This window comes from Rissa tridactyla, chromosome Z, assembly GCF_028500815.1.
Source record: "Rissa tridactyla isolate bRisTri1 chromosome Z, bRisTri1.patW.cur.20221130, whole genome shotgun sequence".
Lineage (NCBI taxonomy): Eukaryota > Metazoa > Chordata > Aves > Charadriiformes > Laridae > Rissa > Rissa tridactyla.
In genome coordinates, this window is record NC_071497.1 from 67,722,939 (window position 1) to 67,746,922 (window position 23,984).

The 23,984-nt window shown below is 38.2% G+C and overlaps 1 protein-coding gene across 2 annotated transcripts in view; it reads left to right on the forward strand.

Moving 5' to 3' along the window:
• PLPP1 (phospholipid phosphatase 1) overlaps positions 1–23,984 on the forward strand; it is a 67,414-nt gene that overhangs the window by 22,343 nt on the left and 21,087 nt on the right. Inside the window, exons 2-3 of one of the 2 annotated variants that reach the window (XM_054185315.1) lie at positions 7,637–7,788; positions 11,069–11,349. In XM_054185315.1, coding sequence (XP_054041290.1) covers positions 7,637–7,788; positions 11,069–11,349 — 433 coding nt within the window. The remainder of the gene's footprint in view (positions 1–7,636; positions 7,789–11,068; positions 11,350–23,984) is intronic. The other variant, XM_054185314.1, reaches the window with a different exon arrangement.

Sequence of the window (23,984 nt, forward strand, 5' to 3'; positions counted from 1 at the left end):
TTGTACAGATCAGTATCATCCCTGAATCCAAGCTAATTTGTGTTCGTTCAGACTCTGTTTAAAGCCATTATAACATAATAATAACAACCCATGTTTATACTATGTGAAGGGTTAATGTTCAGGGTGATGCCCTTTGGTTGAATTGATGAGTAATTCCTTGATTAGATCAGTGCTGTAGGGGACAGAGGCTGAGAAATAGCAGTTGCTGCATCCACCTTTGGTCCCACTTCTGCCCTGTCTACGGCGAGGGTGTTCTGGTGGGCTCGGTTTGAAATCAGTTGAGGAGAAATCTGAGGAGCAGCACTTCCAGTTTGGTACTTGTACAAATTGCTCTTACCAGATGCAGTTCATTTTAAGTAAATAAATTGCTTGTTAAATCTGTGGAATTGTTGTACTTTTCTCAATACTTCAGGTACATTTGTTAATGCAGTAATGAAGAATACAAAGTATATGAAACTGAATGAAATAGTTGGCAGCCTTACAGTGGAAGGAGCTCCAGACAAGGGCTTTTAAAATAAGGAAAGCTTGGACATAACTATGAGAAAGCCAAGCAGTCACAGTTGTTTGGAGATGTTTTTGAAGGTATTAGAGTAGATGAAAGGGTAAAATGGACTAAAGAGAAACATAGGGAGAGGGAGCTGCAACTTAAGAGTCTTGACATTTAGGCCAAAAAAAGTCTGTGGCATAGATTTTTGTTTGTCTCAAGTCTCATACCTAGTTACTAATGACTTGCTGTTAACAACTACGACTTAGACAAGAGACTCAAGGGGGTGGCAAAAAAGGGAACGGACTGCACCAGAAACCAGAGATGAGCAACAAGAAAAGTCAGTGAAAGGGGGGGAAGTTCCTTTTTGTGCTGCTCCTCTGTTTCCCTTCCTCTGGCTCACCTCATTGTACCTCTTTCTGTTCTCCCTTGAGGAGTAAAATGGATTTTACTTATCTCTTCTTGAGAAAGCTGAAATACAAAATGCAGCAGTTGATCTTGGTGAACTGTGGACGGGTGGTATAAGCATATCTCTTGCTAGGTGTCCTCCTGAACTCTAAAGCTCCTTTTCAGAAATGGAAAGTAGTGTTGTTCTGATACTGAGGAGAAGCCAAAGTCTTAACTTAATCTGCTAAGACCAGTACGATACCATAACCAACTCCCACAGAATATGAGCAGTTATACAGAGTAATACTCAACTCAAAAGTTTTAACTGATTTAGGGGAATGTTAGTTTGAGTGTTCTGTCTTAATTTCTGCTGGAAGGAGACTTAAACCTCAGGACACTAAAACATTTTTTTTTTTTTTTTTAGTAAGAAGACTAGGTGTCATTTCTAGTTTAAAGCTAGCATGAAGCTGGCATTAGATAACAGCATGAAAGTGATGGTGGATTTTCTTGAAGGGCTGGGAAAAAAGATAGCAAAGTCTTTTAAATGTGTTTTGTTTCTAAACTCTGGAGAGAGACTATTGCTACCCGCTGCTTAAGCATAGATGTTTAAAGCTATTTTGTCTTTATGTCTGAACCGTTGTCTACTGTTCCCTGGTGTCAATCACATCTGTTCTCTTCCAACGACAAGATTTTTAAAAAAATTAAAAATATCTCATTATTTAGATCTGTACATTCAAAGGACTACTTCACCAAAATCTTAAGAAACTAAATAGTCATGGGATTAGATGAAGAATCCTTAAATGTAAAAATAATTCATAGAAGTGCAGGAAATGGACAGTAAGAGTAAGTGCTCCCTGGCTTTCACAAGGGAGGAAGGTGCCAGGTAGAGCTCTCCAGGAGCCTGCCCTGTTCAGTGTTGCTATGAATGCCCTGGAGGAGAACGTGTGCAGTGAGGCAGTAAAGTAGGGTACTCAGAACAGTAAATACAAAAGACATCAGTAACACAGCTGGTGAAATACAGCATGGATAAAAGTCAAATGATGTCCTTCCTGAGGAGAATGGAAAGAACAACTCGAGGTTGACATATAATGCAATGTTCTCTCTTCACTGGAGTGGTAGTGATCAGCCTTTAGTTCTCTGGAGAAATCAACTTCATGCCCAGTAACAGTGAAGAAGCCTAATCAAGATTAGAAACTTGGAAAGAAGTAGACTTGTGTTACACAGGATATTTAAGGAAAAAAACCCAACATAATCAGTCAGAAATCACTTCAACTTGTGAGGAAATGTAATCCTTTAGACTGTATGAGTCAGACTGTAGACAAGCATACTATAGCTGTTTAAAATATTTAGTCTTATCAGTTGAGCTACTTGTGGTTCTACCTTTTGTATTCTGACTGAAAGAGGTTTATATATATATCTCTCACTAGGAATATCTTTAATTGCCAACTGTACTTGTGGCTGTTTTATTCTTGGTTGTTATTGGATCAGTATTGTTCTTTTTTCTGATATCTACTGGCTATCCAATTAGCTGATTTATAGTCCTTAAGTTCTGCTAAACTGCAAACCCCAACTTTTTTTGGTTTTGAGATAATGAGGAAGGTACCTTCCCATTCTTTCTGTCTGGTTTTAAGACAGATGAATTAAAACCAAACATGTTTGCAAGTTCTGACTGAGTGCTGTTTTGGAAGAAATTCTTGTCAGGTGGCTAAAAGTGTTAACGCCTTTGGAAAGACTTGTCTAATGGCCTACCTAGTATATATGTGATGTATATATTGATGTATAACAACCATAATAAGCAGACATTATTTTCCCCTCATATTTTGAACTGACAAGCTGCTGGCCCATCAGAGTTTTTAAGCTCCAAGTGCATGACTCTGAACTCATTACTGCACAAATCTCAATCTGTTCTCTTGCTTCAGTCTTGAAGAGTTGTTTTGCAGGCAGAGCTGGCTGACCTTGATTTTCCACTGTATCAAACAAAGAATTGCTAGCTCTGTCAGCAGTACATCTACTAGTTATTCTTTAATGATGCTGGCATGTGCACTGCATAACACTAGCTTGTTGTCTTTGTCCTTGAGATTACCTTACCGGTAACCTCTTCCCAACCTTATAATTCCTCTTAACATACCTGTTGTCATTTTCCCTTTAGGCAATTTCTTCACTGTGTTACAATTGCCTTGGAAAATAAAGTATACATCAGGGATACTTTTTGATATTGTCATATAGGAAGTATTCAGTAGAGAGCCTTTAATGACCCTCTGTCTTCACTCCTTACTTAAAGGGAGTACTTAAAGAAAACAAAACAAAAAAAACCAACAAAACACCCCTCCCCAGTTTCTTCTACTTCAATGTAAAACTGAGCCCAACTAATTTTTACTAATTCTCCTTTTTAAAGTGCCAAACCTAACGCTACCCTTAGAAATTGTAGCTTGTTTAGGGGGAAAACTGGTGTTTGTAGAAAAAGCAGAGCTATTCTTTTAACTTACTGTGGCAACACATGACTATGCCAGATGAGCAGGATTTTTTTCCCAGTGATCCACTGTTTGTTGAATCTTTGTTATTTTTCCTTGAGAAACTACTTAGGCTTTTATGTGAAAATCTTCTGGCAAGGACGTGGACCACCTCCTATATTTCTATTAAAATGTGTTCTTCAGTTGTATCTGAGAAGTTAAAGACCTTGACACTAATGATAATTGTACCATTATGAAGACAAATGTCATTTGTTCTCTTCAGTCATATCCAGTCCTTCTGTGCCAGCAGGTTTCATGCTTAGGAAATATCCATGTGATGCAAAAAATTATTCCTGTCTTCTAAAATTATGGTATCTCTCAGGGTGAAAAAGTAACAAGTCTATCACAAATCTAGGGAAAGCCCTACTGTTGTACTTAGTATAGTAAGAGCCTTTGCCTCTTTCATTGCTTATGCCAGTTTTCTTCTGCTTGTTTTTCCCTGTCTCTGTGTTGTCTTTGAGAGAGAGAGACTCACACTGCAGAAGTACTTAAACTATGTATTTAAAATAACTTGGATTTGACTTTAGAAATTAAGTCTGGCTTTAAGAAACAAACTTCAAATCCCACTAAACCAAACATTGTGGATTCATTTAAAACAGAACAAACCCCTAAGTATTGTGAGAAGTTTTTCTTAATGGCTTCACTTGCCAGAAACAGTAGGAGTTGCCGCCTCTCTGGTTTGATTTCTACTTTTTGCTCCCCTCCCACCATCTAATAGTAAAGCCAATCTGTATGTGTTTAAAAGAAGTAAACCTGCTCTGTGGAGCATGTTCTGAGGGAGTAGATATTGACATTGGAGTGTACTTTGACCAAAAGACATCAAAAGCCAGTACTGCATAACTGCCTTGGATTGTGCAAAAGGTAAATTACAAATGTTGTAGTTCTGTGACTTTAGTTTTTGGTTTAATAGTGTTCAGTCAATCTGATCAATCTTGCTACAATCAGATTTTTAGAAATTTATCGCAAGGTTTCATGGAACACATTTCCTTTCATCACTGAAATGTGCTGAGAACAGCAATAAGACAAATAACTGGTAGAATTACTTCTTAAATCTGTTGTAGAGTTGGGGGAAACTGAAGAAACACTTCAAGAATTTTACTGTGTAAGCTTTTTTTAGCAGTATTGTATTTCAATGTGTAGCTCTTATAATTATTTGTTACTTCAAACCAGGTATATGCATAGAACTTAAAACTAATAGTCTTATCTAAATTTTCCTAGTTATGAAATCAGGAAGCTGTTTATAAAGGTTTCTTGCTCAATTAGAAAAAAAATTGGTTTCAGATAAGAGGCAGAAAGAAATTATGAGAGAAGGCATTTTAATAACGTATTTAGCTGGTTCTTACTTGTTTAAAAAGAAAAACAAAACCAAACTGAGTTGTCTGGTATTTTGTTTGCATGATCTTTATATACAGGAAGGTGCTGCAAGCAATTACAGACTTAATTGAATATAATAATAATCTATAATCTCAATATTGCTGAAGAGTAAGCACACATTTCAAGCAGCATCTCTTTGTATGGAAAAGTACATGTTGTCACTGTATGAGGGACTTCATTCCCATGATCCACATACCATTGCTTTCCATTTCTGATTTAGCAGCAGACAATTATGTAAAAAAAAAAAAAAAAAAAAAAGCCCCCCAAATACCTGAATAATCCCAGCACTCTGAAAATATTATCTTCCACCTTGGGAAGCTGAAATATTTAGGTGTGGGTAGGAGGAAATGAGGAATAAGCCGCCATAACACGATTATTCACATAGAGCAGATCTTTAAGAGGGATGATGCAGAGCTGGTGATGTGCTATCAGTGGCATCTATGATCGCAAGTATTTGTGGCAGTGTGCTGAAGCTGTGATAAGGCTTTTCTAGGCTGAACTTAATTTTGTGAGCAATTGCTTTACCATGATGATTAAGATGAAAACTACCTACTCTAAAGAAGTAAATCTGTCAATAATCCAGACACTCTTATTTTTGTATGCCTCATTCTCTAGTTCTGGAGATCTAAAAAATACACTGTTTCTCAGTGTATTTCTCAGAGAAACAAATACATTGTTTCTCAAATATACAGTTTTGAATCTTGGTGTTAGTATGTGTGCAGTGCAAAGGATGAAGTTTTCATTCCATATATATTTTGTAGTATAAATGGTATAGGAAACACCACAGCATTATGTTGACAAGTCACCTTCCCTCACCATGACTGTGCACTGCTTCTGTCTCCTCCCTCGCACAAGTCAGCTAAGTACTAAACAACTGATGATATATGATGACATGCTGTCATAATACCAACACAAGGGGAGGTCAGAAATGAGGTCTGGTGTTCAGTGTTTTTTAAACTGCTATTCTTACTATTAGGAGAAAGGGAGAGGGACTTTTTTGCTGATAGAAAAGGCTATATTTTTGCATTGTACTACAGATTCCAGCTCCAGGGCTCTGTGCTGGCTGGTGTCTGAATGGCTTAGTGTTTTGGTGAGGCTGTGTCTTGGCTCTTGGCCTGTTCTGCTGTCCTTCTGCTTTGTTGGTGTGCTTGGATAGCTTCCAGAGCTAGGTCTGTTGTAGTCCCACTGGCGTGGAAATGGAAACAACCCCTCTTCACAATTACAGTGGCTTTTTTTTCTGTCACTTTCGGAGGGGAGGCTTTGCATACTATTGATTTTATGACTGTAACAGTACAGAAGATACTTGATCCTTTGCAATGGGCTTAGCTGGAATACATGGGCGCTATGATAAGCCCTTAACTGCTCAGTCATTGGACAAAGCTGTGTGTTGTTCATCAGAGGTCACTTCAAGGAAACTGTCATCTTATGACCATTAGTTTGTTATTTGTTCTTCTGTGTCTGTTTTGAAACTGAAGCATTCTTTTAAGCAGTCACTTTGTCGTGTGAAGAACAAAATCGATAGCAAACGATTGGTGAAACACACTATGTCTCATTCACAGTGGTCCCACAAGTCAGGCTTTATTTGGAGGACTTCATGAATGGAGGTTAACGGAGGAAGAGGGTTGAAAAGGATCCTAGGTCTCTTTCTTTTTTTCTTGTAAATCCTGACTGTGTAGCCTAGTGGTTCTCTTCTGTTCCCCTCCCTGACAGTTCTCCTACTGCTTTGTTGGTGGTTTTTTTTTTCCTTTCCTTTCTTTTTCTCCTGTTCTTCCTGTGTTTACTCTTGTTTGTCCCACCTATTCCGGTGTAGTTGTGTATATGGAAAGGAAGAGGTGGGCTATGTCTTGACAAAGAAGTCCTGAAGGGAGAACTGGACTACAGCAACATCTTTCTCTGGCAGGAAGAAAGGACACTGTTTTTCATCTTTCTGATCCCTTACTGGTAGATTAGGAGTGTCTCCCACCAGATGATTTTTGTTGTCTAACTCTAAATTGATATGCATGTTATGTGCAATACTGCTGAATTTTGAGCACAAAATCAAGGGCTATTAAGCACTTTAATGCCACTAGGCTGTACATCCCTAAGTTAAGGAATATTGAGTATTGTTTTGCTGAACATCCTATTTTGAGCTTTTTGAAGACTTTGCTGTTCAAATGACTAGTTTTGGCTAGTGTTGCAGGTCTCTTCAGGTGCAATAGCACAAAATGTTGTGAGCCTTAATCTTGTGTTCTATTGAGTTTAGGATGAGCCAAAGGCTTCCTCTTTTGTGGAATAGAGGGGAAAAAAATCTCAATGCCCTGAGGTTGTAGGGCTTGTGCAGTGACCACATTGCTTCAGGGAAATATCCAGTGTGTGTGGAAGCGAGGGGATCGTGTGCTTGTGTAATCTTCCTTTTTTCCATATCTGTTCCTGAAAACTCCCTGTGCCCTTGCTCTCCCTGAGAAGAACCCCTCTTCTGCTTTCTTGAAATGCAATTTGTGCTCTTCTGACTTGTAAAGCTGTCCAGAGAAGGTATAAAGGGGTAACTGTTGCTCACCGGAATGTAAAGGAATAGTCAATAATTGTGGCTGTAGCAGCAGATTGAGCAACTCAGTGGATGTCACTGAACTGTGTACTCCAATCATGGCTTTGGCATGCTTTTGTACTTGATGTCCCACAAATATGAAGGTGAGAGGAATCCTGTTTTGCTCTCCTTCATTCAGCAGTCCTTCCTGGGAGCTGCAAAGACAAGGCAGTAGTCATTGGCCAAAGGAAGTGCATAACCTTTTAACTTGCTGCATGCCCGTTCCTCTTCATGCACTTCTCTTTAGAAATGTGGGGGTATAATCATCACCAGAGTTTGTATTGCTTTTGTAATGTATTTTTTATTCCTTTTTGCTAGCTGGCTTGCCTTTTGCAATTCTCAATTCAAGACGTATCCCCTTCCAGAGAGGAGTTTTCTGTAGTGATGAATCCATCCGGTATCCATACAAAGAGGACACCATTTCTTATAAGTTGTTAGCAGGAATAATTATTCCTTTCAGTATAATTGTTGTAAGTTAAACTTTTCTTCATTGCATTTGATTTCAATGGGGCTGGGGAAGAGGGAGGAGGGGAAATCTGTTAATACAGGCTTCAAAAACTGTATTCTGTAAGATTTCTAGACTTCAAAATAATGTCCTTAGACCAGGTGCTCAAGCAGTAGAAATGGTGTTCTGGCAAGAATAACTAAAAGGTTTTCATTAATTGAGCTCAAACAACTAGAATTATAGAACAGAAAAATAATTCCTTATAACTATGGTGGCTTAATTCTATAGTCTGAGAGATAAAAACTTCCTCCCTTACCATATCAGTTAACAGTAATGTATTTTAAATTACTGTCTCAAGCTTTTCTATTTTGGGAGCTATTGCTTTCAGAATATGAGTTTGCATGACCTATTAATTTAGCATTATTTTTGTGCCACAGAGTCACTGGAAGTACTTCAGTGTTTGGAAGTTTAATAGATACCATTTTCTTTAATAGAAAAGTATTATGCCTTCCAACTAGAACTTGTCAAAAGCATAACTAGAATGAAAAGAATGAGTAGCCAGGGAGGTCTTCCCTGGGTATTTCCCTGAAGGTCAGGATAAAACACTGGGCTCATTTGTGTTTGAGTTAATGCTAGGGCTCACTTTCATGCTGCACCTAACCTGGTTGAGAACAGGGTGCTCTTCTTCCTTCCTTCACACCAGAACAGCGAGCTGGAGAGATTGCCTCTTCAACTGCCAGTTTGTGATCACTCTCTTTGACCACAGCTCCTAGCTCAGTTTAACTGGCTTGAGAATACATATAGTGACTCTGTATCCTTAAGTTTTAATTACGTGTTGTCAGCTGAGGTAACCTAATAGCTTACTATGGACAAAAGGTGATGTCCACTATTATGCTGTCTCTTGCCAACTCTGCTGGCTTGTCTGAACCAGGATAAGCTAGTAAAAATCCTTAACCTGGCAGAAAACAGCAGCTTTCTTTGAGCTAAGCTAAGTGAAATGGCTCCTGAAAGAACCCACTATCAGTGCTGGAGCAAAAAGTGGTGGGGACATGTCCTTGGACATGGACAGAGGGGAGAGCTGGACCTCGTCAGTTAATCATTTTGTGTCCTAAATCTCATGGGACAGCATGTTAGTTCCAATAATGGCCCTTCGGCAGAGGCTTCAACATCCCTGTCCACATGTGCTAACAAGCTACAGGCTCCTCTCATGGCTCTGTGTTGGGTGACATCCAAGGTCATCAGAGCTACATTTTGGGCAGTGTTAAAACTCCTGTATGCCAAATAAGATTTTTAGATGTATAAATATTTATCCAAGTATATTTTAGGAATCATAGCTGGAAAAGGAGCAGCTAAATGTGAACCTCAGTATTGGCCAGCTGTTTCTCTGGGCTAATGGGTTAAAATCAGGAGGGATATTATGGCAATCTAACTCTTTCTTGCATAAGGACTGCATATGGCAATCTAACTCTGTCTTGCATAAGGACTGCATGGATTTTTTTATCTAGGTTCCAACATAAAGGTCAACTTGTAGCTTATGTTTGCTCTTGGATGGAATTTTTTTTCGTAACTGTAGAAACGTGGGACTGGGAATCAAAACTGTGACTTAGTTTTCCGTTTCTTGGAAAAACTGCTTCGAAAATTAGAGAAATACTTCTGGAGCAGATAAAACTCTTGGTTTTTGTCTCTTCTACTAACTGGCAAGTGGTTTATTCTAAAAGGTCCTGCCTTTTAAGGTAGGACCACTTTTTTTTGCCCTGTTACTACCACTGGTAGCCAATATTACCTAAGAGCGGCAGTACTTGGTCAAAACTGAAGTCCATCTAGCTTGTTACTTCATTTCTGGTGAAGGTTAAAACGGATGAGTGAGGAAGAACAGAAGAATAGAGCAAGCAAAGATTGATGTTTTGCCCTTTGCTGCCAGTCATTTGCAGGTTAGGAAAGACTTTGAGTTAGACAAGACTTAAATGAATGTAGTAATTTTTAATGGATGTATTTCCTTTGAATTTATCTAATCTCCATATGAGCCTGTATGAACATTTATCTAACAAAGTTACCTTTGTAACATCAGGGACCATCTTTCAATTGTGAAATCAGGCTTTCCCTCAAGATTGCTTTAAAGTCAAATGGTAGAAGCAAATGCTGGTGTCCTTTTTGCAATGCTCAATCAGATTACTGAAGATGAATACTCTTTGTCTGTGTCCAGTGAACTGGTTGCATTGACATAACCTAATTTTTTGTCATGTCAACTGAGATGAGTGACCTTCTTGCAGGTTTTGCAGCAATGTTCTTTAAAAGTGTCCTGGTTTGAGGACCACCCAAACCATGACAGAGGGATTTATTTTTTACCAGTCATGGCTGTGATGTCTGCTCAACTATCTTCACTAAGAGATTACTCTCTGGGATAGGTAGATTCTGAATAAGAGCTTAACAACATCTACTTTACTGAAAACTTTCTCAGCTTTAGTCCATGTTCTGATGCTTCTCTGCTTCAGTCCATGTTTCGGTATGCTGCAGAGTGCAAAACTTCAGTGTCACACATCTGATGGGATTGTCTGTTTGCCTTAATGTGCAAAGCTACTGACAGCTACTTTGTGTGCCCAGGTGTCAGTGTCTAATAACAGCTTCATTTGCCAAAGCTCTGCTTTGCTGGGATCCTGGACTTGTCACTCTCAAGTGACAAATGAAGCCATCATTTAATCTTTACAGGAATTTTAAAGATCACTTTACATGTATGCATACAGTCCCCCACCAATTGGATCATCTGTATGAGTCGAGCTTTTCTGTACAAATTGGACTGTCTGGTTTAATTTCCAACCTTCTGGGGTAAAGTTTTATACTTGGTTTAAGGAAAAACTTACTTTCTGCAAAAGATAAAGTTGCAGGAAAACAAAAAAACAACTTTATGATAAAAGAGAAAAAATTTTGCTCAGCAGAAATTTAGCTGAAGAAGGCTCAGTGTAGAGTAAAATGTACTACTGGAGAAAATGTTTTGAATTAGGGCCGTGCCAAGTAATATGGATAACTGTTACTCTCTCAGAAGGCTTTGTTTTATTCTGAAAATCAATAATTCAATAATCCATAAGTTCAACATAAGGCAGGGCAAGGTAAAAGGTTTTTTTCTTCTACATAAAAGTATTTAAAGTTTGAGCATGGTTACTGCTGACTCTTGGAAAGTTTAAATTTGCAGCTTAATGTTTATAAAAAAATTGATTTCTGAAACTACATGTCTAAGTATTAACAGCAATAGAGTAATATCTTTCTTTTAAAGAGGTTATCTTTAACTGTTGTCCTTATTTCTCTTTCAGATAATCCTAGGAGAGACTCTCTCTGTCTTTTATAATCATTTGCACTCAAATTCATTTGTCAGAAATAACTACATAGCCACTATTTACAAAGCCATTGGGACCTTCATTTTTGGAGCAGCTGCTAGCCAGTCGTTGACAGACATTGCCAAGTACTCCATAGGCAGACTTCGTCCTCACTTCCTCGCTGTGTGCCAGCCTGACTGGACACGAATCAATTGCAGTCTAGGCTACATCGAGAACTTCTCTTGTCAAGGAGACAAAGCAAAAATCAATGAGGGAAGGTGAGTCTGACTAACCTTGTATACTTGGTTGTAAGACCCGTTTCTTAACTTGGGGATGATCAGTTTGGTGTTGCTACTGCATTTTTTTTGTGCCTCTCCTAGAATAAATGTCTTTTAATGAATTTTAAACTTTGAACCCTATCTAGACACTGGAATTTTTTTCTAATTTGTGGAAACTTGTTTCATTAATGTACAGAAGAATGCATAAAGTCTTGTGTATTCATGTCTGCTTTTTTGCAAAATGTGGGTGATGTTCAGTTTTGTTTGGCTTCTATTTATGTTTCTAAAATGTCTGCACATCCCAATGAAGAGAAGAATTTGAAATCTGCCTTCAAAACTGGATGTGGAATGGCAAGGAAGGCAGTTCAGATTTACAATAAAAGGAAATAAAAACTGGATGTATCCGTATAAAAATACGGAGAACTGTTAAGGGAATCACTCTGCTCGGTTTTCTCATTATTAGGCCTTTCATTACCTTAAGTACTTATCTGCCAGATCAATTGAAGCAAGATAACAGGGAAACAAAAATGAAGTGTCTGACACATTGGAGTTCTGTGACTGTTATAAACAACACTGTTTGAATGCTACTGGAAATGTTAAAGTATGTTCAGAGTAATTTCTGGTATTAGAGTTGCTTGAGCTCCCTGGAAGCTTAGCTTTAGAGAATTTTTCAAGAATACCTATACGCGCTCTTAGAACTCTTCTCCATGTGTGTCACTTTTAAATACATGTATGTCATCTGTGCTCATTTACTCTTCTAGCATGTATTCCCTGTGGATCTATCAGTAGCATACATAGTATATCTCAGCAGCCACAGGAAAATGTTGCATATTGATTTGGTGGAGGACCAGGTCCAGCTCCAAGTCATGCACAGCAGCTGTTCAAAGGTGCCAGGACCAGTTTGTATCTTGAATGGCTGTTGGTAGAAGAGGACAAAGTGCATAATGATAGATTTGGCAGTATAGCAAATAATCCTAATGAGCAGAACTTTCATGCAGGTAGTAAATAGTCAAATTGGAGTTTGTTCTTTGAGAGAATTAAGTAGAAGAGTATGCTTCACGTGCAGCTTTTTTGTATTACTAATGCCCATAATTATGCTTAGAAGACATATTTACTTATTCTAAGCTATTCTAGGCACTAATTATTGGATGGACTTTCTGTGCCTGTGACTAACTCTGGAGAGTCAGTAAGGTCTAACTTTTATCTCTGTTCCAGGACATTCATGATGTACTTGTAATAGTCACTTTCTGTATGACTGTTAACTTCAGTTTGGAAAAAGGCAGAGTAAACAAAGGAGGATTTTCATGAAACGTAGAAACTAAAGAATTTGTAAACAGCATGTCTGTCACTTTTAAATGTTACTGACTTCTCAAAGATCTGACTTGAACCTTAATAATTGAAAAAAAGGAGATGCTATCTCCCCCAAGGTAACACTTTTTTCTTGGTAGTATCTTGTCAGCTTTGCAAATTTTAGTGTGGTGAGTCAGCAGAAGTAATTGCCAGAAACTGACTTTTCAGAGTTTAAAAGAAGATAAAGTGGTAACTTACAACACAAGAGGGGGAAATGCAGATTTTGTTGTCTATTACATTGTGGTGGGAGTAAAGTGTTTTGACTCTTTTTTGCTTCAGCTCACTAAAAGTGGTATTTATTTTTATTGTTCTGCTACTATGTGAAAAGATAAGTCTAAGTTTGAAATGGAATGAGTCTTTAAACAAGATTACACATCCTCACGTGCTTTGTGAAACAGAATTGCGTGGCTTTCAGCATGAAACTGTAGAGTCAAAATTCAACGTGGGCATAGCTATTGAGTCTTCAGTGTAACTTCTGCATGAGTCCAAAAATCTTTCTCAAATGTAAAGAGGGAAAAGAAGAAAATCTAAGTTGATTGTAAAGACTAAAATGGTCCTGAAATTAAATTTTCTGGGTTTTGGGGTTGTTGAAAAACGGAATTGGCTTATTCTCAAAAAAGGAAACAGATTTTTTTGTTGTATGAGAATAACATGGGGGAGCAATAGCTTAGTGATCACTTAACTTTTGTTCTTCCCTGGTCAACTAGTGCTTTGAAATCTCAGAATTCCCAGTTGAAAGCAAGATTTGTCTGTATCTTTTAACTGATGAGCTGTTAGGTTTGTATTCCCAGCTACTGCTTTGTTCCCTTATTCTATTGTCCCTGTTGCTCCCTAGAAAATGATGTAAGAGGGCTCTCCTTTTTGATCAAAGCTTGCCTTGAAGTGTTAACTTCAGCGTGAGCTCACCTGTGGTGCTTCCACTCTCAGCGGACTGAAGGTGTAAACAAGAACTAAGCGAGTGGTCAAAGAAGGGTAGATTAAAGCGGGGCATTGTCCTCTACAGGTGGATGTCATGGATGCAGTGACCCAGTAAATCATTCTGGATTTCTTATGGAAATTGGGTTCAGCATCTAAAAGGGTGGTTTAAATGCTCTTAGGTCATGTGCCTACATACCTGACAGTTAATAAGCCACTAAGAGGGAGGGTGTTTGATTGCAGTGAGTTTTGCAGCCAGTTGGAGGAGGTCAGTAGGCTCTCAAACTGTAACCGAGAGCTGAATTTCTGGATCAGTTGGACAAATTTATCAGCAGCAAACTTTTTACGATCTACCCTAACTTGCATAAAATAAATATGCAGGTAGAAATACCAAGAAATAATCAAAATGGAACAATCAGTGTTGCATACAGAATCATATGTTCTGAATTGAACGTATTATTCCTGTGTAGTAGTAGAACTTGAGGTTGGTTTTGCATATTTTCAGAAATTTGTGCTCAGTTTCACAGTCAAAAAGACAAATCTAATCTTCGTTTATTTCTTAATTCATAGGAGGAAAACAATGCTTCCAGTGTAAAAATCCATTGTATGCTTCCACTATGCATAGTGTACTCTTCTGGTTTGTTCTCTCTTCCCTTTTCATCATCCCTTCTCATCATTTTATATTTAACAAAAGTACAAAATAGTTTTGGAACAAAAGTATAAAATAGTTTGGGTATGCAGCATGCCTGAGTAGATCAGAGCTCTTGGTCTGAAGTAGCGCAAGTGGATGTGTGTTGGAGAGATGGATGTAAGATAGAAGTTTCTAAAGGAATACTGTCAAGTAGTACAGAAGTTGAGTAATGAACAATTGTTCCTGTTTCCTTCTAGTAGTAAAACTGGAAGGCGAAATTATTTGAAGGAGTTTATTTTTATTTTTCCCCACGTGAAGATTAAGTTTTTGGAGCGAGCTGTAGAACTATTTGCAGTACTGGGATGTGTAAGTTTATAGGTGCATCCTAAAAAACCATTTGAACTAACTTCTAGAAGAATAAAACTAAGAAAACCACCTGTATTTCTGAAAGCCTGTAACTTATGGTTGGAGGCTGAGAGTGTTATGGACAACCATCATTTCCTATTTTGTTCCAGTACTGTCTTATGAAAATCTGATGTTTGCAACTCTTTGCATATGTCTACTATGTTATAACATGGGGCGTGGGGGAAAGGTAATCATTAGTCTTTATTGTTCATCAGTAACAGTAGTATTAAAATACACGCTAAAACACATATATGCTTTATCATGAATATAAACCAACGGACCTGTGTTTGTTTGTCTAAATTAAAGTGCTTGTGGGTTTTGATTGGTTTCAGTAAGGTTTTACTTCCTAACAAGAGCTTGATAAGCTAATTCTTGCTGACTTAAGTATCTTGTTTGCTCTGTGTCATGCTCGAAACTGTCCTTTTCAGTTTTAAATAGCTTTGGTTCTCCTTGGCGACTTTTATAGTGTGTTTGCACTTTCAGTACTAATGGAGGTTAAACTAGGCTGAGGATCACAATCACAGCTGTGTGCTTAGTAAATCTCATTCACTTTTGTTGAAAGATGCATATAAGAGTTGGGATATATTACTTGAAAATATGTAGCACCTGCAAATCTCTTAAATGCATGGAAACCACTAGTTATATTAAAATTCCTAGTTAAATTAAGTATTACTATTAGAAACTGTGTACACTTTTTCTGTGTCTCTTTGTAAAAGAACTCTTTCTTCAGGCAGTCTTTGGCATTTAGTTTAAGCTAGACACAGAAGCTTGGTATGAACTACTTCATGGCAGTTTCCTGAGGGTGAATGACTTGAACAGAACTGCATCCTCAAGCTTTTTTGAAGGTGTTGCTAGGTTTGATGCCAACCAGTTGTGTGTAGAGTTCTGTAATGTTCCATTTAAATAAATATTAAGTGTAGTAACTCAATAAAGGTGACTGTCTGCAAAGGTGATTTTTTTTGAGTATCAAAATAGCGAAGTTCTTAAAGCACGTAACACAGTTGAGTAAGATAATATTTTTAAAGTGCAGTTGCACTGGGCAGAAGGATACAGAACTTCATATCATGTTTCTTTACTGAGTGACGTATCAGTTTCTTTACTGGGTAACAGTGGCTTGTTTTAGTGTTTTAGAAAAGTAAGTTTGACATACACGCACAAGTTTTAGTGTCTAAGAATGAAGAGAGATCAAAGCCAAGGGGTCCTCCTATTAATGGTGCTAGCAATTAGCATGTCACTTTTAGTATACCAGTGTATACTTTAATGCTACTGGATTGCTTTAAGGTACTTTCTTTAGCACCTGTACAGATAATGACTTACCAAATGGTTCTTACCTTTTTCAAAGTAGGGCTCAGTAAAATAGGTAGGCGTGCTAGGCTATAACCCTGATTGAGTGGGAATGCGAGTCAGTGGTCTCTAGCAATCTCTGATCTCTTTGGCTTTTGCAGTTCACATTCTTGTTCAGTTCTTCTTTCTCTTTTGTCTTGCTACTGCTTACCTCTGTCTGTTTTTGAGTTGGTTGGCAAGATATCCAAATTCCTTAAAGAGGAGTATATAGAGGGGACACTGAAAGGACAGATGATGACTTCTCCATTCCTTGTTGATAGCTAAGGCACACTTCCCAAACCTGTCCACTCTATCCAGTCCATGGCAGATTGTTCATGCATCCTGTTTGTTAGCTTTCTTGGATCTGAGTTAATAGAAACCATAGATGTTCAAAAGCAGGAGCTGTGAATTAATACTTACTGTACCTGTGGTGAGTGTACTTTGCTGTAGTTGCTGGTTGTCTGTTGTTGACTTTATAAACAGTGGAGCTTGAATGTCCAGTCGAGTAACTAAGTAGAACATCAAGAGCTTCTGTTTTCCCCTAGTGTATGAATTATGGGATACGTCTTCAACACTCTCAAAAAAGCCTTTGTTAGTGTATCTTAACACTTGATTGGCCAGGAAAAAATCTTTTAGGCTTCTAGTAGGGAAAAAAGGCAACTTTAAAACCTATTTGTTTAGTTACAAAATACACTAAATGTATTGTACTTCAAGACGGTGATGGGATGCCTTCTAACTGTATTGTTAGACTGTGTATATGGTATATAGACTAATATACTATGTGGCAGTATTACTGGTTGCTCCTAACTCATTTTGGCAGTCAGGAGCTGCTAATTCTATCTGGACTGCCTTTGTGCAGATGAGCATTGGTAATCTCTAGATAGCAGGATCTGGAATCTAGGAGTCATGCTTGACCAGGCAAGCCTGAACCTGGAAAAAGTCAGTCTTAACTGTGTCTGTAAACTCGGAGTGTCGTCTTACTGCTTGTAAAATCCAATCTCAAGGACAGTAAATGTGGCTTAAATAAAAGTTCTGTCAATATTTTTTGAGGAGGATGGGAACTTAGCTATGGTGATGGGCTTTTCTCTCTGGTTTTATAACAAACATTCTTTCTACAAGCAAGTATAACTAAAAACAAAAAATCCCTCCCCCCCCCCCCCCCCCCCCCCCCCCGCAAAAAACCAAAAAACACACCAAAGTGAACAAAACCTCCCAATAAAGAACCCTAACATATCAAGCTTCTGGTATGGAAAGAAGATTTGAATGAGAATCTTTTTTAATTCTCAAACAATGTAGCAGGTGCTACATACAGCTTACAGTATTTTTAGAACTTATTTTAGGATTGTACTGTGACTTTCATGTTTATATATATATCATGTTATAAACTTGGCAGCACAAACAGCACATTAAAGCCTTGTGTAAAGGTCAGGTATATTGAATCTGATACTATTTAAACTTACATTTTATCCACAAAATGTTAAAAATAAATGTTGTAACATGAAGTATGCAGTATTATTACTTAGTGTCTGCTGAATAGTTTCAGAGGGACAATAATATACTTGGGGTGGAAATAAATACATTCTAGTTACTGCTGGTGCAAATGATTGCTCCCTAGAACCTCAAAATTTAAAGCATACATCCTTTAATTTTCTGGTTTTAGAATCACTTCCTGCAGTAATAATGTAAGAAAAAAAGTAGGTTTGTAATATCAGTACTCAATAAGGAATGTGAAACACAACTTGTTGCTAATGCTTTGTGGATCAATTCAGTGGATAAAAGTTTAAGACTCAATTCAGATAACCTGGCAAGACCAATCAATCAAGTGAATAAAAGTTTGGCTCAATTCAGATACCTGGCAATTGGGTTATTAAGTTATATATATTAGTAGTTCTTGATTATGTATAATAATACATACATGTATGTATTTTTAATACTGTATTTCAGGATGATTGTTTCCTGCAGGTGGTGGTGAAAACGATTTTTAAAAAAAACTTTCTAAAATGTCACCAGAAAGTATTAAAATACTTCAGAAAAAAAACCATGCTGGCTAAAAAAAGGCTAATGTTCTTCTACCCTTTTGAGTATATCTTTGAGATATCTTATAAAATTCAGAATCTTTATCTTCTGAAATTTTCATTGAACAATTTTAGTGATGAATTGATTTCTTCCCCCCACCCAATATTGTTAATGTCCACATCATCTTGAACACTGTGGAGACCTTGTTACATTGTCTAGCAAGAATGGTTTTACATACTTCTAGTATGTGGCTGGAAGCTTAGGAAGCCTTTGTGTACATACAGCAGGGAACGTCTGGAGGTCACATTGTTCAGCCTCCAGTTTAAAGCAGAGGTAACTGTGGACTTTTGACAAAGCCCTGTGTGTCTTGTTTAGTTCAAGAGTTCTGGAGATGGGGATTCCACAGCCTCTTAGGAAAAGCTATTCTTTCAGTCCTCCTTTTTCTAACCTCCAGGGTGACCTTCTGCCTCCTTAGTGTGGCTTCTTAAAGATACCTAAACAGCCACATCATGGCTTAATCTGTCGTCTTCAGCACCACTGGATACAAACCATGGACTGGCAAGTCCAGCTTTATGTAATTATGGTTAGATCTTCCTTTTCTAAATAGTACCTCTCTCCTCCAAACTTTACTACTAGATATGAAGACCTGGGAGTCTGAAAAGGTCTTGTTGGAAAAGACTTCAAAACCTGAGGCAAGAAAGATATCCAATACACTTAGCTTTTGTATTCCCTTTGTCGTGGCATAGCTTACCCTGTTCAGTGGGGAGCCATGTTATTGTTGGGTTTTGTTTTGCTGCCAACCTACCAGTGCCAGTGTAACACCTTCACATTGCCCTCTGTATCCCTTACTAGCCCCAGCCTCGGCCTTCCTATTTCCTTGCATGGGTGTTGCCACAGTACTTGTTCTTGATAGACAGTCTGTTTCTATCTCTCATGATTTTCTCGTATATAAACACAGCCAGATGTTTCTCACTGATTCAAGATGGCATCTTGTTTTTCCTGCTTGTTTTCTTCCACGAGGAGCTGGAATGTCTTTATGCTCTGAGGAGGTTGTCCTTGAAATCCTAGCATCTCATGGTTACTGCAACTGCAAGGCTGTTGCTGACATGTCCAACTAGTTCATCTTTTGCTCCTGAGTAACAGATTAGCAGAGAGCATTCTTCCTGTTAGGCCTGTGCAACTTGAGTGTCAAAAAAGAAAGCTGTTGAATTGCTTGCACCCTGCCATGTTGCCCTTCCAGCAGATTTTGAGGCAGCTGAATTTCCCTAGGAGAAGCTTTTCAGGGTATGAGGTGCTTGAATTCCTGTGCCTCCAGTCTGTAGAAATTTTAATCAGTCTAACTAGTGGATTCTAACGTATCTTGGGGTTGTCTCCCCCTCCCTTTTGTGTACAACAATCACTTACTAAGCCTGAAAGGAAGAGTTAGCAATTCTTCATATTCAGCCTTGGGCAAGGCTTGAACCCTGGCCCCCAAACATCTAAGTGAGCTTCCTCCTTGCTGAGTTTCTCTAATGACTTTGCATCTCTTTTTTTATGCATCTCCAGCTGTACCTTATGATGAGTTAAAAGGAGAAAGGTCAACATATGGTTTAATTTCTTGAACCTTCAATTCACTAACTTTTACTCTGGAGCTTATTCATTGAGCTGTCATTTAAGGTGCAGATTTGGAGACAGTTTAAAGAGACAGTCTTCCTGTCTCTTTAAACATCTGCTGTTGAGGTATTGTTGGCTTGTTTCTGTTGAGAATATTTCTCTATATTTCTATTGAGATGTAGATACGAGAGCTTTTTGTTTTGTTCATATATGAGATCTTCTCCAAATTGTATTTCATAAATGCCAGATGTGTCCCTTTGTGATGAAATTTTATTGTCCTTTTGGACTGCAGCTGAAATATCTGGTTTGAATTTCAAGTCTGGGTAACTGCTGGGTCCAGTTTTTGGGTTTTTTTTTTTAAAAAGTAATAAAACTTAAAGTGTTCATGAATGCAGTTCAAAACTTTCTGTCACATTTTTGAAACTAAAATATCGCCACTAGTTCCATAACGAAGCAGTTTCAGTGTTGTACAAGGAGACAGTTCCTGAAAGTGGAGGGGGCAGTATTCATTAGAGGGAAAACAAAAACCATATAGCAAACATCTTGCCCCCCCCACTTTTTCATGCTCTTTAAAATGGAGAAAGCGGAGGTATTACACACATGTTGCAATGTTTTATGATCTTCAGGTAAACAAAGCAGCTTTCTTTGTTCCAGGGATGTAAAGTGCTTAATTATTGTGCTTTTCTATGAGACATGGAACAGTTGTGGTTGGGAAGGCGTAAGCATGGTATGTTCTTCCTGGATTAACACACTGCAAAGTTGTGAGTAGAAAATAGGGGTTCAGGTCTTTTACAGAGAAGGATGTGAGAATATAGGTCTAAACAGTCTTTTGACAGATTAGCACTTTAAGCAAACAATTTTAGCTATGGTAGCAGGTTTCTAACCAATTAAGAGTGTGTGTATTATGTATGTGCATACATACCATGTCTTGCATAACCTCTGTTTCTGAGCAAATAGAAGGTGGTGCAGGTGATCTGCAAATGAGTACTGACAGTGGATGTACTTGAAGTTCTTGCCTTAGTTCTCTTCTACAGTATATATTAAGAGGAATTTGATGTTAAAATTTTTGTAGCTGAAGCTTGAGTCATGTTGTGAATCAGTTCTGAGGATATGGTTTAATTTTTCAGAGTGCTAGAATCAAATTAGAAAAAATAATTCTTATTAATTGTTCCCATGCTATCCCTTAACAGGACAGTGTAGTACAAAGGAGGAGGAACAAAGCGGTGGTATGGGTATTCAGAAGATGAACTGGATGCCAGCATGTTTATTTAGGCTGCTAATGCCCTTCTCTTGTTGTCATGCTAAATATAGGTGCAATGTGTAGTACAGTTTGCCAATTTATCCTATTGCTTTAACACCGGTTAAACTAATTCCCATCAGCACATGTCCTTGTACAGTGTGAAGTATTATTTTATTCCCCATGTGTGATAGCCCTGCGTGTGTGCCAAAGGGCTCAGGCTTTCTGAGTTTACTACAAATTTTTCTTGGATGCAGTATTTATTACATTTTAGCTGAGCAGTGCAGGTTTGTCACAATAATGCAATCACTGACTTCTAGTTTTTTTTTTTGGTACCACTTTTTATTTGAGTATGGATATTGGGGTGGGACCTGCAAGTTCAGAGTTCTGCGTTCAGAAGAACACTGAAAATCTGGGGAGATCCAAGTAGCTGTCCTTTCTGGTTTGTTCATCAGCTCACTAAGTACATACACAAAAGTGAAACCTTTGAACCTTAAGGAGTAAATAAAATAATAAGCCATGTTGTACAAGTCTAGCTGCTTCAGAGGGGCACTCTGTGCAGTCTCAACTCTGTTAGGCTCCAAAGCAGACCTATGCAGCTAGCACGAGTGTGTGTGTGTGAGGCACTTTCTCTCAAGTTGAATTTATCTTTGGATAGTTCAGGTTCTCTAATTTCAGTCTGTGTCTTACTTAGTTTGGTTTGTGGTAACAGATAACGCAGCTGTTAAGGTTCATAATAACAATTATATTATTAATGTGCAGATTCATATTACAACTCAGAAGTCTAAAGAAAAAAGCAGTTCCCTACTTCAGTCGATGTATTGCTCCTGTGCTGACTGCACTTAAAACAAGCTGTGTGTAATCTGCCATTGCAAACTCAAAATGTAATCTTCAAATAAGTCTTTAGGAAATTAGAGATGACTGTTTTGACCTTGATAACTTATTTCAACGCAATGGCCAAGGTGGTGCCCTTTACCAGTCATTTGCCAGGAATTTTAGTTTAGCTTTGCTTAGAGGTCTCTTGCAGGTTGTACTCGTGCATGCCGGTGGGTGCAGTTAAATCACTCGAAGTTCCCAGTACCTAGGCATCCGTGCCAGACAATTGGTGTGGGGCTAACATGTGTAACTTTGTTTTGAAGTTCAACCACACTTTTGAAAGTCACATGTTCTCTGTTCTATGTACACCTTCAAAACTAAAAAAAGCAACCCAAAACAAACATCATACATTACTTTAATGAATGCCTTTGTTTTCACCTGTTTCATCAGATAGCTTTTGCAGTTGGTTTGCTTTGGAATTTTTAAACCTAAGCCAAGAGACTGGACATTTGCAAGTTAACCCATCTCTATTAAGCAATTGTTCCTGTCTCTCCCGCTCCCTGCTCCCTGGCCTGTCTCAGTAATGGGAGTATTTCTAGGATGAAGCATTATTTTACATTAAAATAATTTAGCTTGTGTGAAATGTTCCCATATTTTGTTTTGAAACTTCTTAAAGATTTATCAAAAATCAAACACCACTTAATCATTCGAGCATTACTAAACGGATTACTTATTTAATCTGGCAGTTTCTAACAGCATCATGAATCAGAAATTTACCTAAAGCTGCTCCAGACTTATTAACTACGTGTTTGCTAGGGGCATATTGGTATGTTGTGTGTAGCATTCTGATTATTTCTGTTATGGAGCTTTTAACTTGTAAAGTGCTCTACAGTACTGAAATTTGTACATTCAGGAGTTCCCACCAGAGGTTAACTTAGTAGTTTCCACTTCTGGAAAGACAGATGAAAAAAAAAATCTCGAGGAGCTTGAATACCAAAGCAGTTGAAAGGGATGCATGGAAGGTCACATATGTGTACTATTATCCAAATGGTGCAACTTTTTCCTTAAACACTGCTTCTCAACCTTCTGTCCTTACTGTTAGTCAAGGTGTAATGTGGCTGATTTAGGAACACTTCCAGTCCTAATGAAATTATTCACTACTTCTGAGAATTGCAGCTTAGTCAGGGCACCTACACTTAATTTTACATGGAAGGAAAAAGCTGAAATGTTAGTGAAGAGTCCTTAAATATGAAAACTTTAGAAGCTTCTGAGCTACAGTGGATGATGAAATGGGGCTGTACTTGATGTAGAAGCAAAAAGAGCTGCCCTTGTAATAGAAATTAACTGGCAGTAGGGAGAATCAAATCTGAAAGGTGAACATGCTGTAACCAATTGAGATGCATTTCTGCAATCTGGATCACATTTCTGATCTTGCATCCCCTTTGCCCTAATATGAATTAGCACTTCTCAGTGGAAGAGAATTTCGCTGATTTGCAAAGCTTATATCCAAGTTAATAGAAAAGTCTTAAGATAAAACTTCGGACATGTGTATAACTGTGTATTGCTCAAACAGTGCCATGGGAACTGAAATCCCCTTAGTGCCGATGGTTCTCCTGCAACCTCCCTTCCATTTTTCCCCTTCAAAGATTACAAAAATCTGTTGGGGGAAATGGTTCTGCACACTTGCCAAGCGCTTCATGCCCAAAGCTGTTTCTTCAAGAGGGAATAACAGTCAAATCCCTGATTATACAGGGATTATCTTTTTTTGTTCTCATTCCTTTTATGTAAAATGATAATAACACTCCTGTGAGTCAGAACAGTATTATGTGGATAACTTGTGCAGACATGGTTAATGGAACAGAAGCCTGTAATCTGATGCATGTGAGAGCAAACTATTAGTCTCTAGAAGTTTGGTTTGCGTCCCCCTTGCAGCTATTTTCACTTTTACTCTTTCCTGAGAGGGGATTACTAGGAAATAGAAGTAAACAAAGTCCTGGTGTCACCCCTACCACCCACCCCACCAACACCACAGTGCACCACACCCCCCTTCGAGGAGGCTAGCTAGAAATGTAGTGGAAAAGCTAAACTTTCCTTTTGTGTGTTGAATTAAATTGAGTGACAAAGTCAAATTTGACAAAAGTGAACTTGCTTTGTAGTGGTTTTGCAATGTGCATGTGCAATGCCATTGCAGCACCCCAGTTGGCTGGACTTTGTAATATCGAGAGCTCAGAACATACATGATTGTGTTTTGGAATGAGTGCCAGAAGTTGGTAACTTCTTGCTCCATAGATAAAACTTTGGAGTATTTGGAAGTCCAAGATGCGAGTTGACTGTTGCTCAATTTGGGGG